The sequence below is a fragment of the Typha angustifolia genome, chromosome 12, assembly GCF_048772165.1.
Source record: "Typha angustifolia cultivar Huaian chromosome 12, ASM4877216v1, whole genome shotgun sequence".
Taxonomy (NCBI): domain Eukaryota; kingdom Viridiplantae; phylum Streptophyta; class Magnoliopsida; order Poales; family Typhaceae; genus Typha; species Typha angustifolia.
The window spans coordinates 9581548-9596245 of record NC_133250.1 but is presented as its reverse complement, the minus strand read 5'-3'; the positions used below and the strand labels follow the sequence as shown (position 1 = coordinate 9596245).

General features: G+C 36.8%; 1 protein-coding gene across 4 annotated transcripts; it reads left to right on the top strand.

Moving 5' to 3' along the window:
* Positions 1-387: 387 nt before the first annotated feature.
* Positions 388-13966, top strand: LOC140771728 (5'-3' exoribonuclease 3). 4 transcript variants are annotated; one of them, XM_073113369.1, is made up of 23 exons: positions 388-709; positions 1836-1938; positions 2226-2302; positions 2447-2638; positions 2784-2903; positions 3094-3156; positions 4252-4398; positions 4487-4651; positions 4842-4919; positions 5009-5095; positions 6031-6405; positions 6529-6624; positions 7493-7588; positions 8513-8583; positions 9490-9618; positions 9695-9771; positions 9849-9889; positions 9988-10062; positions 10161-10318; positions 11259-11363; positions 11439-11514; positions 12615-12694; positions 12896-13966. In XM_073113369.1, the coding sequence occupies exons 1-23, from the start codon at positions 506-508 to the stop codon at positions 13614-13616; spliced, it is 3336 nt and encodes a 1111-aa protein (XP_072969470.1). In that variant the 5' UTR covers positions 388-505; the 3' UTR covers positions 13617-13966. The 4 variants fall into 4 exon arrangements, with proteins under 4 accessions (XP_072969470.1, XP_072969469.1, XP_072969471.1 ...); XM_073113368.1 differs by having other exon boundaries at positions 12893-13966; XM_073113370.1 differs by lacking the exon at positions 388-709 and having other exon boundaries at positions 2226-2318; positions 12893-13966.
* The last annotated feature ends 732 nt before the right edge of the window (positions 13967-14698 follow it).

Sequence of the window (14698 nt, the reverse complement as noted above, 5' to 3'; positions counted from 1 at the left end):
GCTTAATCTCATTATTATTATTAAAATTAAAAGCTTTTCTCTGTCAATAGCTCATCAAATTGTGGGAAAATTAATTACTGGGTATGAACACCTGGGAATAGGATGGTCTGATAGCCACTCGGAGGTTGCCAAGATCGAATACTTTGCGAGATCGATTGGCGCTGTCGGGCTACGCAGTGCCGTTCCCGCCAAGTGTTCACAATGCATGAAATTCCTGCAACCGGGCTTACAGACGATCCGCTCCCATTGTTTGGTTTGGTCGGATTCGGATCCAACCAAACCCACCTGCACCTAGTTATTTTTAACCCGAATCCGAAAAATAGATGGCTTCCTGGCTCCTGCTTAGACCAACGTATATAGGGATAGTTGTAGCCATTCTTCTCTCTTTCTATTTTTTCTCTCGCTCTTTCTCGCCACCACCTAGGGTTTCTAGGTTTCTCTCTTCGATCTCTTCTCCTTCTCCGATCTCTGGTAGCTGCCCCGTTGTTGTCTCGCCGGAGGAGATATGGGAGTGCCGGCGTTCTACAGGTGGCTGGCGGAGAAGTATCCGATGGTGGTGGTGGACGTGGTGGAGGAGGAGCCCGTCGAGATCGAGGGGGTCGAGGTCCCCGTCGACACCTCCAAGCCGAATCCTAATGGCCTCGAATTCGATAATTTGTACCTCGACATGAATGGCATCATCCACCCCTGTTTCCACCCTGAGGATAGGGTAAGCCCACCAAACGCGTCCCTCTTTTTATGTGATTGTTGTTTTAGCTTTGAACCTGGAGCTGGGTTATAGAACTTGGATGATACGAGGGGTGAATTTGTTGGCAGACCAGAGATTTCAAATTAGGGTGGTTTATGTATTCTTGATCAGTATTATTTATTCCCTAGATTAGACAACTATAATAATGATTTCTGAAGAGGCCCGTTATGTGCGTTTTCTCTTTTATGGTTGTGTTTCTTCTTGGGTTGGCAGCCTGATTTTAAGTGATGTGTTGGACAGCTTTTTGCGAAGTCTTGGAGGAGGAATCTTAATGGCACGATATGACATAACCGTGAATATGTCATCTTTTGCCTTTAAAAGTATAATTAGGAGTAATAGTGGCATCATTATTTGATTTTGGACGATGATAAAAGTGGGATGTGCATTAGGAAAATCTGTTTAAGTTGCTTAATCAAATTATCAAACATTACCTCGATACTTCGTTTGTTGAGTTTGCAATTATTGAGACATTAGATTCTATTGCAATTAGTCACTACGTTTCCACTTATGAACAATCTATTTGATGTTTTCTGGAGGGGTGAATCTTCAATCAGAAGCCACATGATTAAATTCAATTTCTCCATGAAGCTAGGAATGTAGTGTCACTAGCTTAAATTAAATTGGAAGATCAAATTTGTCCCATTGTGATTCATCACTTTAAGTCTTTAATCACATCTTTAAGTTTAGGGGATTTGTTTTGCCACCAAGTTTGCGAACCACTGCTATTTCTGTGTCACTGTTTTCCTTTCTTTACTGACCTCCTATATTTATCTTATGTTACCTTAACCAAAGTTTGTTGACTGAAAAAGTAAAAAAAAATCATATTTGCTTTGGGCCTGGGGACAAACACAATTTAATGTTGTACTATAGAGTATATGCATCACTACTTTTCCTATTTAAACTCTGTCCTCCTTCCCTCCTTCCTCACTGCAATAAAAAGGAAGAACATGTCATGCCTATACTCATTCTCTTTGAGATATTTTCTGACATAAATTCACTTTATAAATGTGATCTTGTAATTTCTTATTAGGTTTTTGACATAGACCAATTCTTTTAGCTGATCTTTTCCCTCATGTTTCTGCAACAGCCTGCTCCAACAACATTCAATGAGGTCTTTGAGTGTATGTTCGATTACATTGATAGACTTTTCATCATGGTTCGACCTAGAAAACTTCTATACATGGCAATTGGTGAGTTCGTATGCAAATTTTCCTGCCACATTTTAATCTTGTATTTGTATTCATTCATGTTGTATTTTTTTTAATGTTTTTACACTGAATAGAAAGCAATACCATGGCTGCTTTGATGCATGACAGTGCAAAAATGGTCCTGCACTAATCATGCAGTTCTTGCTTCCTTTTTTCTTTGGCAATTAAATTTCTGTCAGATGGTTGTTCCAAGGGCTAAGATGAATGTGACTCATTTCTCTTTAACTCAATGGACTTTTATCACTAATAACTCCAAAATGCAACTACAGATGGTGTTGCTCCAAGGGCCAAGATGAATCAACAACGCTCAAGACGGTTTAGAGCAGCGAAAGATGCAGCTGATGCTGTCAGTATACTTCATAGTTTGTACAATCCCTTTCTTTTATTTAATAAGATGTTCTGCATGCTTTTATGAAATTCAAATTTCTGATAGCTGCAGGAGTTTGCATATCAATGATCTTCCTGTTTAGCCTCACTCTATCTTTTTCAGGCGGCAGAAGAAGAACGTTTGCGAGAGGAGTTTGAAAGGGAAGGCAGAAAGCTTCCTCCAAAACAGGAATCACAAGTTTTTGATTCTAATGTTATTACACCTGGGACAGAATTCATGGCTGTTTTATCAGCCGCACTGCAGTATTATATTCATCTGAGACTAAATTATGACCCTGGCTGGAGGCAAATTAAAGTATGTATGGTGAAACCTATTTTGTAGGATAATCTTTTTGTACTTATTTCCCTGGAATGTAACTTGCTAGCTCTCAGAATTCTTCTATAGCATGAGTCAATCATGTTTAGATTAGATGTTCTTCTTATATTTCATTTTCTTGAAGGTTATACTTTCTGATGCAAATGTTCCTGGTGAAGGGGAACATAAAATTATGTCGTATATTCGCCTTCAACGGAATTTACCTGGCTATAATCCGAATACTCGACACTGCCTATATGGTCTGGTATGGTTTACTTTTCTATTTCAAGTGTTCATCTTTATTCTAAACAAGCTTAGCTCATCCCACATTCAATTTAGTTAACTTTTCTTGCTGTGAATTACGATACACTGTAATTTTTTTTTTTCACATTCCCTATTCATGACTTTACTGGACTCCATAATTGATTTGGTTTTTCACTGTATTGAAACTGCAGGATGCAGATTTGATCATGTTAGCTTTGGCAACGCATGAAGTACATTTTTCAATATTGAGAGAGGTTTGTTGCTTATGCTCCTTGAGGAGAAGCTCCCTTGCTGCTGAATTCTAGATAGTTTGGCTGGATTTTTTTTATTTATGCATTTTAAATTTGGAAAACATTCTTTATTTTTGTAGCTTTCCACTCTAATATTTGAATGCTGTATTGTAAAGCGGCTGCCTTCGTGGGCTGCCTTTCGAGACAAGAAGTTGGGTCGGGCTAGCAGGTTGGGCTTAGTGACTTACCGCTTACATAAAAAAACTCTCACAGTTTCAAGCCCTAAGCCTCTCTCTTGATCCCTATTCTCTCAATCTCTCTCTCTCTCTCCCCTATAGTAATGGTAGCAATAGCGATTGTTGACAAGGGTGGTGGTGAGGGCATTGCAAGAGGCAAGGATGGTGGCTATGACAATGTTTTTGGTGTTTGCGGGCGGGGGGGGGTGACTGTCTAAGTAGGTGAGAAGGAAGAAATATAAGAGGTGATGTAGGTTGCTGGAAGGCAAGGCCTACTACCTTCCGGCAATTGTTTATGAAGATTTCAATGGGACCCCTGAAGCACACCAATCCAGGACAATGAATTGTTCTTAGAAGTTAGAAGGTGCTGTCCCGGTTACTATATTGCAATGGGATAATTAAGATGGCTACTTCCAATGACTGACCTTAGTTTATCTTATCCTTTTCTTTTACCTTATCTTGTTTGACCTGGGGTTATGTGACTGATTCTGTATATCAATTAAGATGGATCTGCATTCTATCCATCAGTTTAGTTGCAATGTTTGAGTCAATTTATCTACACTTTTAAAAAATTTATATATACTATATTAGTATATATATATATCATATTAATCATTTCCAATCTTTTATATATTAAACATACTAGATCATATAGGTGCCTGATACTGCAGCTGCTTTCAAACATTGTTTTTGATTATTGCAGAATGATGAGGATTACTTTTCTGTTAAATTCTATTAGTTATTCTATCAGCTACTTATTTGTTTTCTGGTTTTGCCCCTTTAGCTAGCTGAAATACTCTCTCAAATGTACTCATAGACATGCTTTGTGTTATCTGATGACAAACAACTTACACTTGAGATTTTTGTGTATGGTTTTTATCAGATTGTTTTCACACCAGGGCAGCAAGACAAATGTTTCTTGTGTGGTCAGATGGGTCATTTAGCTGCAAATTGCCAGGGAAGTGCGAAAAGAAAATCAGGAGACTTTGATGAGAAGGGTGAAGTGGCTGTAGCAAAAAAGCCTTACCAGGTATTCTTGCAAACTTTTAGCATCTCTGCAATCTGTACTGTCTTACTCGACACTATTCTTTCATCACTGATTTTTATAATGTTTGCAGTTTCTTAATATCTGGACTCTCCGGGAATATCTGGAGTATGAATTTAAAATTCCCAATCTTCCTTTTGAGCTTGACTTTGAGCGCATAGTTGATGATTTCATCTTCATATGCTTCTTTGTTGGGAATGATTTTCTTCCACATATGCCGACGCTGGAAATACGTGAGGTTTGTTTTTTCAAGTTCCATATTGTCTTCTTATCATAGATGCCTCATATCTCATAATATCTACAATTGATGTTTGAATTTATGTAATGATTTACTGTAATTGTGAATATTCTGTTTCTTATGATCATGGTTGTCTTGCTAATATGTCATTCTATGAGTTAAACATTTATTCCAACTACTTGGTCAATAGGGAGCAATAAATTTATTGATGACTGTGTACAAGAAGGAGTTTAGAGTGATGGGTGGCTATTTGACGGACTCAAGCAAGGTATCCGATGTTCATTTGCCTTTTTTTTTGAAAAAAAATTGATCTGTGATGTGTAGTGTGAATGACATGATCCATTAATGTTGTGTCAGCCGGACTTGAGCAGAGTTGAGCATTTTATTCAGGAAGTAGGGTCTTATGAGGATAAAATATTCCAGAAAAGAGCTCGTTTGCATCAGGTTCGTGTCAAATTTATAACTGTGTGGATATTATATTCTTCAATGTTGACTGTGTTTTTATTTCTTTATTTCTTTCTTTTCTGAGTGTCTTTAAAATATCTAATTTTTTAATACCTTTTAGTGATAACTTGTTGAAAATACCTGGCATGATAACATTTCTTTGTACCTAGCTGTAAATCAGTTTTATATGCATATGTACACAAATACACATATGCTTTGTTGCAATTGAAGGAGAAAGTACGTACCAAAATAATGAGTAGACTTTGGTTTTGCAATTTAATCAATATATTATTGGAGAGAAATTATCTTTGGATGCCAAACTTAATATAGCAAAGCCCAAAATAATAGATTTGGAGTAGATGTACTAGAAAGAGGTACAACTAAATATCTGAATGAATCTGGGGCTGTGCTTATAATTGGAACAAGAAGTAAAACTCAAAGGGGATGTTTAAGGCATTTCAACCATGTGTTCCGATGGATGTGACAGATTTTGAGGTCCCGATAAAGTGCCTTGATTATGAGTGTTAGATTCATTTCAAGTTCTTCTCTTCTCTTTATCAGTACTTCCTTCTTGGTTCTCAGCCTATCATAAAGCAGTGCCATGCCTTTGTAACTGTATGATGCTTTAGAATATGCTTCTCATCTTTTCTGACAAATTTCCGTATGTAGTTTCTTAAGTTATTTATTTCAGTGGATGCGCTTTGATCTTTTATCTTATTCATCTTATCTTTCAAATTCTGATTATTTTTTCACTGCTGACACTGAACATAATTTCTTCTGCTCAACCAATCTATTGTACATTAGTGTTTTATAGTTCTTGAGATGACCTATTATTGCTTGGTTGTACTGAAATTTTACTTTATAGTTGATACATATCGATATTATGTTCTGTAATAGGTGATGGTAACTTGTATGTTCACATATTTCTTTTGCAGCGTCAAGCAGAAAGAATCAAACGTGAGAAGGCACAAGCAAAACGAGGAGATGATATAGAACCTCGAGTCAGGGATGAACTGATAGTTCCCGTTGCTCGCTATCAAGGTTCTCGACTTGCCTCTGGTTCTTTGCCTTCACCGTATGAGAAGAACGGATCTTCTTACAAGTCAGAAAGTACAGTATATATAAAAAAAGATAATCAAGTAGGACAAGCAACAACAGCAATGTCAGTGCTTGACATTAAGGCTAATCAAAGTAGAACAAACGACTATAGAGAAGGTAATTTTCGAGCCCAGAAAGTTGCACGGTTATCTTCAGGAGGTGCAACTGTTGGTGCTGCAATTGTTGAAGCTGAAAATAGTCTTGAGATAGATGTAAGTTAATTTGTTTTAAACTTTTAATATGGAGAAATTATTTAAGTGGAGTTGATTGTTATTTAATGATGTTTTTCTTGAATTTTTGTTTCTGATGTCCAAATTTCTATGATTTCTTGTAAGGTACGGGAAAACAAAGAGGAACTGAAAACAAAGCTGAAGGAACTTCTTCGTGAAAAATCAGATCTTTTTAACTCTGAAACTCTGGAGGAAGACAAGGTATTGCTCAGTCCTTTTCATGTTAATGCTTATAAAATTCAACTGGCAAATTCTTATTGTTGTCGTTTGCCTGTTTTTAGTTATGTATGTGTTTTTTAAGGTTGGGCTGGAAATTTCCAGCGTGAACCAATATTTTGGCTTTTTTGCTTTGCGCATGACATATTATGCCCATGAATTTACTACATGTTTCCCCCCAAAGCTCTTATGTACTTGTTAGTGAATTTCTTTTATGCTAGTTGGTCAATCCAATAGGGCTGCTATCCAAAAAGTTAGGCCTATTCAACTCTAGAATCATGCAAATGAATGACTTCAAGATTGAGGTTATGCAAGATGAATAGAGATCTACACTTCAGTTGTACATTGATTGAGGTCATTATTTGAACGAGTTAATTGGTTTTAAAGAACTACCAGGTCATTGTTCTTGTCGTACTGTTCTGTAAAGTTTGGAGGTGTCTTAACTTCCATTTATGGCGACACAGCGTGGTTTCAAACTAAGTTTCAAGTGACATACATGGTCTTCATGGAGGTGTCTTAACTTCCATTTGGTCCACCTGTAATTGCATAAAGTAGGCATTGGTGTTATATATGGTTACATATGCTATCTGAATGTTCTGCAATTTGGTCCACTCCAATATCATGTCAATGGATAATGTAGTTGAGCTCCTAGAAACTGAACCAAGGATCTATACCATGCTTGCATTCTTGGACCCATCACATGAATTCCTGTGCCTTCTGCTAATCATGCTCTAGAGTCTAGACATTATTATGGATAACACTTACACGCTTGATAGAAGTCTCCTTTCCTGTCTGGCTTCCCTTATGCTTAGTAAGGAATGCTAGTTGTAACAAGCTGTTCAATTGTTGTTAGGTAAAACTTGGAGAGCCTGGATGGAAGGACAGATACTACGAAGAGAAGTTCGGTGCAAAGACTCCTGAAGAAATTGAAAAAATAAGAAGAGATGTTGTAAGTCATTGCTTAGGAAATTATTTTAAGATTTATATATTCTAGATGGTTATTCATTTTCTTATTAGGTTGGTGAATTGGAAATGCAGTGGTTGTTAACGTTAGTATTCTGACTTTCAAATGTTCATTTGTTTGCTCATAAGGAATTGAGGAAATATGTAACTGCTAAATGAGTCACTATGATATATGATTATATTCCATCTTGAATATGTGTTTTACTGTTCCTTAGATTTGTTTGTTGGGTTTCTCCACTAAACACATTGTTTTAATTTTGTTAGCCGATTTCACATTTACAAGTACAAAAGGATGAGATAGTTGCTAATTTTGATATTCTGCTCATTTGTATTATCAGAGTCCAGTTATGCTTAGCTTGTCTGTAGTAACATGCCAGAATCATTTTTTTACTAGAAAGAACTTGATCTGCACTATATTTTTCCTTCGGTTATACATGGGTATCTTAATAAATTTTCTTTCATCCTAGCCATTGAGTTTATTGGGAGGGTGAGAAAAGCACCATCCCTCCTCTTTACATCCCCATCTCGCCACACAACATGAGTGAGACTTAAAAATCATGATCCTGACGTACTTTGTAATGTTGCAAAGCCTGTCATGTGGGCCTTCCAACGAGAGGGAGGCCCACAAATATGGAAGTAATTCTCTGTGTCTTAATTGTAATGGGACGATGTTTTTATCTTATGTATTCATGTGGTTTTAATTTCCAACTTTTAATAACAGAGCTCAAAAAGTGATCTGTATTTGAATCATTGGATCTGGTAATCCTAACATTTTAGAAGGATATCATGCCAACATACCTTAATTACTAAATCTATGTTGTAAGTTGTAACAGTTCTTTCTAAATTTTGCTTTTTATTGACCAATGAAATATTATTTGATATGATATGTATGTCGGACATATTTTGTTAGGTTCTGAAGTATGCTGAAGGCTTGTGTTGGGTGATGCACTATTACTATGAAGGAGTTTGTTCTTGGCAATGGTAAGCAACTGTCTGTTTGTCAATGCCTCTTAATTTGACAACTAAATTTATCTACAGTAATTACCATAAATAAATAAATTCTCAAAAGTATCAAGGCTTTTTCCTTCTCTATTTAGAGGTGAATGCATTTCATATTTCACTAGTTGGTTTATTCATGGAGTAACATTTAGCTTCACTACCAACCATATTTGATGTAGTGTAACTCTTGCAGCTTCACATAAATATCTTCCAGTAATTTCAACAGTTGTCTTTTATTTCCTTGTCCAACAGTACTGCGTTACATTCTTTTTAAATTGCAGATCTGTGACATTTTTCATTCATTTTTTGTGTAGAGACTGGGGCAAAGTTACTTTCTGTTTTCTGTATACTCCTTTTCTTTGTAGTCTATATTTATCCTTAACCTCTACTTGTTCGTTGTATCTGTCTGCCCTCCTGCTTGAGTTTTCTTTCCAGACGATAAAAAGTTATAATTTCTTTCTCTGCATCATACATTGTGCACTTCTCTTGTTTAGAATAAGGTTGAAACTAGACTGAGTGTAAGTATAATTTCTTTGCTTGCACTTAATGTGTCAATTATGGGATTGATGATACCAGCCCCCCATTACTTCATTTGTTGACACTTGACATATCTGTCTTTTGTGGCAAATATGGGTTCGATGATATGTGGATGTCAAACATGAGAAGGTTATATAGAAAGGAGCAATAGGCAAACTGGCATTTCAATGTATCGTGGGTGAATCTAGAGTGGATGACTATTGCCATTCTTGGGGTCTATATTTCTTGCTTATGTTCTTGAAGGGAATGCTGAGTTAGATTGATGGATATGTTTTTATACAGACTTATTTGTATGTTTTAATTTCCCGCTTCTTTTGGCAGTCATAATTATGTCTCGTTCTATTCTTACAGGTTTTACCCTTATCATTATGCTCCTTTTGCTTCAGACCTCAAGGGTCTGAGTCAATTAAACATAACTTTTGAAATTGGTTCACCATTTAAGCCATTTGATCAGCTAATGGGGGTGTTCCCAGCTGCAAGGTACAAGCATGCTGATATTTTTTTCCAAGGCCTGTGTTATTGTATGTCACTTTCTAATCAAGTTTTCAATTTGCAGTTCCCATGCACTTCCTGTAAATTATAGACGACTGATGAGTGATCCTAATTCACCTATTATTGATTTCTATCCAACTGGTAATGTTGTATCATTTAGTGGTCTATTTACAAATTTAAGCTCTTATTAAATTCTCATGCTCTTTTTTTTCTCTCAGATTTTGAGGTGGATATGAATGGGAAAAGATTTTCTTGGCAGGTACTGTTGAATCAAATATATATTGGATGTTATGATTTTTCGTCTTCAAATTACTTCGTCATGTGTCTCACAAGCAATTACAATTCTATATCTTGTAGGGTATTGCAAAACTGCCTTTTATAGATGAGGCTCGGTTACTCACTGAAATTGAAAAAGTGGAGCATACTTTAACGGTACATGACTGAGTTTTTCAATATGCTTTACATGAGATATTTTCAATACTTTTTACAAGAGATGTTCTTGAGTTTCTCAAAACTTTTGCATTTTATAGGATGAAGAAGCTCGGCGGAACAGTGTGATGTCTGACATGCTTTTTGTTAGCGGTTCCCACCCACTTTCTCCATACATCTATTCCCTCAACAGCAATTTTGGTCAGCTTCCTGTCAAAGAGCGATTTGAAGTAAAAGAAAAGCTTGACCCTGCAGCAAGGTTTGTTGCAAAGCCTGATTATGATTTAATTTGTTGTATATGTTAAATTAGCCAGTGATACAGATTCACAGACGAACTACATAAATTAGATGAGATAGTTAAGTTATGATAAGAAATTTTGTGCTGTATTAAGTCCTGTCGCAATATTTTTTTCTGCAAGGTATTATTATATCAAATGTTGCATTAATTGAGAACATGCTTGAGAGTTGAGAGTGGGATTGACTTGATAATTTCCGGAGTGGAAAGGATTTATGGTATCTGAATCAACTATGTAGTGGTGTATAAGGTGTAAAAAGAGCATGGTTTCTTTGATTATCTCACATGGTAATCCGTTTTAGTTTGCACAGCTTTCCCCTCAGCATCTTAATAAGATCTTCATTCTAGACCTGATCTTATAAAGGACTTGATATTTGAACAGCCCTATTAGGAAATTTGAGAAAGAGATTGAACAGAGGTCTTCAACAGAACCCAGCTAGCAGAATGTGAAGAACTGCTGGAAGCAACCATATGACCTGATCATGACTTTTTTGGACTTGACATTTAATGTTGAAATGCTCTTACTTTGATGATCTTCAAAGTCCCTACTTAAGATGTTTGATAAATTGAGGATGACTTTTCTAGTTTTCTTTTGTTACTGCAATCTAGAACATTTGTTGTGCTGACATTGATTTGCCAAAATTCTGTCCTGATAGATTTGCTTATCGTACACTTATTTCCTTTTATTTTGATGATGGCTGATACTTTCTGCCTTTTTAATTGTACCTGTTCTTCTTTTTTTCTTTCTTTTTGATATCTAAAATGGGGCATTCTTAAGATAACTGTGGTTTCCTTCTAGTCGTAGGTATGCGTAGACCAACAAAAAGAAGAACAAAAGGAATTTGTTGATGATAGATTATGCATTCACTATATGACTTATCTTTTTTTCCCCTTTTCTATGTAGTGGTGGGATGAATGGTTATATCTTGCTCTGTGATGGAGACCCATGTCCTCCTGTATTTCGTTCTCCTGTCCAAGGAATGGAAGATATAATGGATAATCAAGTCATGTAAGCTAGATCGTCATATGCTAGATGATTATTACTTGTTCCAATCACAAAGCACTAAACTTCTTCTTTCCACAGATGTTCGATATACAAACTTCCTGATCCGCACAAACACATAACTCGTCCACCTCCTGGAGTTATTTTCCCAAAGAAGGTTTGCATTGATTAGAATCTTGCATCGATTTGCAGCTTCTTGCATTCGGATCCTTTTGGTGTTATTTTTCAGTCTAAGGGTGTTTTGTGTTTGTGAATATACCTATGTACACACACAGAGATATGTATAGTGTGCACATGATTATTGATCTGCCTTTTAAGTGCTCTGGTTTTACTAGCAAGTTTTCTTATGATAGACGGCTTTAGTCAATGCTTGATAAATATTTAGCTATTATCTACAAAATTCTTGTTGAATTTTGTTCTGAATCTCCTACTTGATCTGAGGGATATGAAACATGAGTTTCACGAAGGGTTCCTTTTAGAAGGGTGTGATACCACCACCTGTTAAGCCTGACGAGCGGTCAAGGTAGATGCCATTCTCAACTTGGCAAGACTGATGAGTGAAAGGAAGGGAGACCAAGGTGCATATATAGTCAGATTAGTTTCTCATGGCCTGATTTGTGAATGTGTATGAAGTTTGAGTTGAATATACAGGAAGGAATTTTGGGGTACAATTATCAATTTTTTTGCTTTTTATGTGGTTCTCGTTTTCCTTTTTATCGTTCTTCCTTTGTTTTCTCTTCTCCCTTGTTGTTCACGTTTGAAGCTTTCTTTTATCTTTCCTCGAATTTTCTCATGCATTTGTCTGATACCATTATTTTGCAAGGTATAACATGTTCCCTGATGATTGCTGTTATAATGTTATTGTTCTACCTTATTTATCTGATTTATCTGAATTGCATTTATTGGTCAAAACGATCAAAGATAGTGTATTATCTAAACATGGATCTTGTTGACCTAAGTTTCATTCTAGTAATAAAAAAGATTGCACGTGTAAAAAGGGCATCCTAGTGGATTAGATTTCGACGGTCTGGGAGTGGTGATATAAGCAGCCTTATCTTCATTTCTGAGGAGGCTGTTTCCAAGACTTAAATCCATGACTTGAATGCAATAGGTTAGCCTTACCGTCGTATGATGATATAGGACATGTAGTATGTGTCTTATTAATGAGGTATTCTATGGGAAGGTTTATTTAAAATTGTTTTGATTGGTTCTCCAGTTAATTTTGTTATTAAACATTCTATCCTGTTGTGATTGCAGATTGTGACATCTAGCGATCTGAAACCACCTCCTGTTCTTTGGCATGAAGACAGTGGTAGGAGGCCACATGAAAATGGAAGGTATTTTGTCATAATTTTAGGTGTACCATCAAAATATTAATCTTTTATTGCTGCTGTTTAAGTTTATAGTTCCGTTTATCTGTAATTATTAGATTTTGATCATCTAATTCAAGCTTTTTTGGTATTACCACGGTTATTAAATTAACCTTGATACAATTTGTACAATTCTGACCTAACACTGACATATTTAACATGTAGCAGGCAAAATCCTCCAGGAACCTTGTCGGGCCGACAACTTGGAGAAGCTGCTCATCGGCTTGTCATAAACAGTCTACAGGTTGGTTCAGACCGTTATAGTGGTGGAGGAAGATATTCTCAGTCACTGCCTCCTGATGTAGCAGTAAATTCCTCATCTCATCCAAATGGGAGGCACCATGCAGTTGATCAGAGAATGTCGCGGTTGCCAGATCAACAAGTTGGTCGCGCCCAGTGGTATGGTCCTGGAGACCACTTGGCTAATGGCCATGGGCAGTGGCACGGTTCTTCAACATCGTATCAGCATCAACACTATGAAAGTTCAGCGCCCCCGCAATACGGGAGGAATCAGCATGGGAGGTCTCATCATACCCAAAATGGAAGAAGTAACCATCCGGATTCAAGGGGAAGGGTTCCAGTGCAGAGTTACCAACAGAATGGTGCCTATGCACCATACACTTCGGCAAGTCAACCTGTGCCTCCACCACCATTTCCTGGATCATACGGTCATCCTGGTGCTGCTCCATACGGTAGTGGATATGTGGGCTACCAGAGCTATGGAGCTCAGCATTGGGAGCAACCTCATAATTCTGGAGGGCCTCAGTTAGGTCAGCCACCTGCTGCTGGACCTAATGTTCAACCCCGACACGCTACCAACCGCTATGGCGCCTTGGATAGAGGGTCGAACCGAAGGCCTCCACCTTCGCAAGGTTACGGGCGTCACTAGGCTCCCGATACCTCGCCATAGCTCTGGTGGCCATGTTGTATGTTAGCAGATTCATCGCTTCTTTTTTTTTCCCCTAACGTAGGTATGTTCCTTTCATAGCTGTGCAACAACCTCCAAGTTCTTGCCGTCATATTATTATATTTCGAAGGGCAAGGCCTGTATATTAGTCTTCTGATGAGCCACCTGTATCTGCGATGACCTTTAATGTGTTCAATTCTTATCCATAAGTGATTGCTGCTGGAAAATCTGTAGCTGGTTTCTTAGAAGTAGAAGATTCTTCTCATTTCGAAGTGCATGTTAGCTGAATTTTGGACAGTTTTAAGCATCAATATAATGTCATTTTGACTTTATTTCGCAACCTCCTTAAACAGAGTATGATTTGGAAGCACTGGTTGCTGAACAGATTATATTTTTTATTACAATGTATGCAGTGATCTGTATTGGAGATTAATAATTTCGGCTTTTGCCTGTCGGTGCCCCGACAGGTTTAGATCGTCCTAAAGGGAATCTGACTATAGATTACCAAAAGACATGTGGGATTATATATGTTAATGATGGGTTAATTAGTTTTATGACTGATTAATTAACGTCCCTAGGCCATGTTACTAAGGGCTTATATATATTAGACATGTGGGATTATATATGTTAATGATGGGTTGATTAACGCATAATATATAAATAATAAGCTTCTCCTATAGACAGGCTCCAAGCATTGGCTGTATTCTTTCTCTATAAAACGACTCGAACGATTCTAGGCTTGCCGTTGCAGTGTCTTTCATAATTTGAACTCAATGGAAAATAGAGGCTTAAACAACATCTGTTTCTCCTGCTCTTCTTTTTCTTTATTTATCTGACAAAGTTGGAAAATGATTAATACAAGCACCTCATATTACGACCTTAAAGTTATTAGAGAAACGGCTAATCTTATTTATTATATTCTAACACTGTTATTTATTTTGTTTTAAAAAATATATTTTGATAGATACAAAAACTAGATTCGACTTAAACAACAAATGAGTCGATAGGATTTAAACCTAAGACCTTACTATAATGCCATAGTAACTCCTTAAATAATTCTTGTA

Coding starts and splice junctions, on each gene's coding strand:
- LOC140771728 (XM_073113368.1), top strand. CDS start 506: ATGGGAGTGCCGGCGTTCTACAGGTGGCTGGCGGAGAAGTATCCGATG. Junction 9,890..9,987: donor GGAAAAGATTTTCTTGGCAG/GTACTGTTGAAT, acceptor TATATCTTGTAG/GGTATTGCAAAACTGCCTTT. Junction 11,364..11,438: donor ATAATGGATAATCAAGTCAT/GTAAGCTAGATC, acceptor TTCTTTCCACAG/ATGTTCGATATACAAACTTC.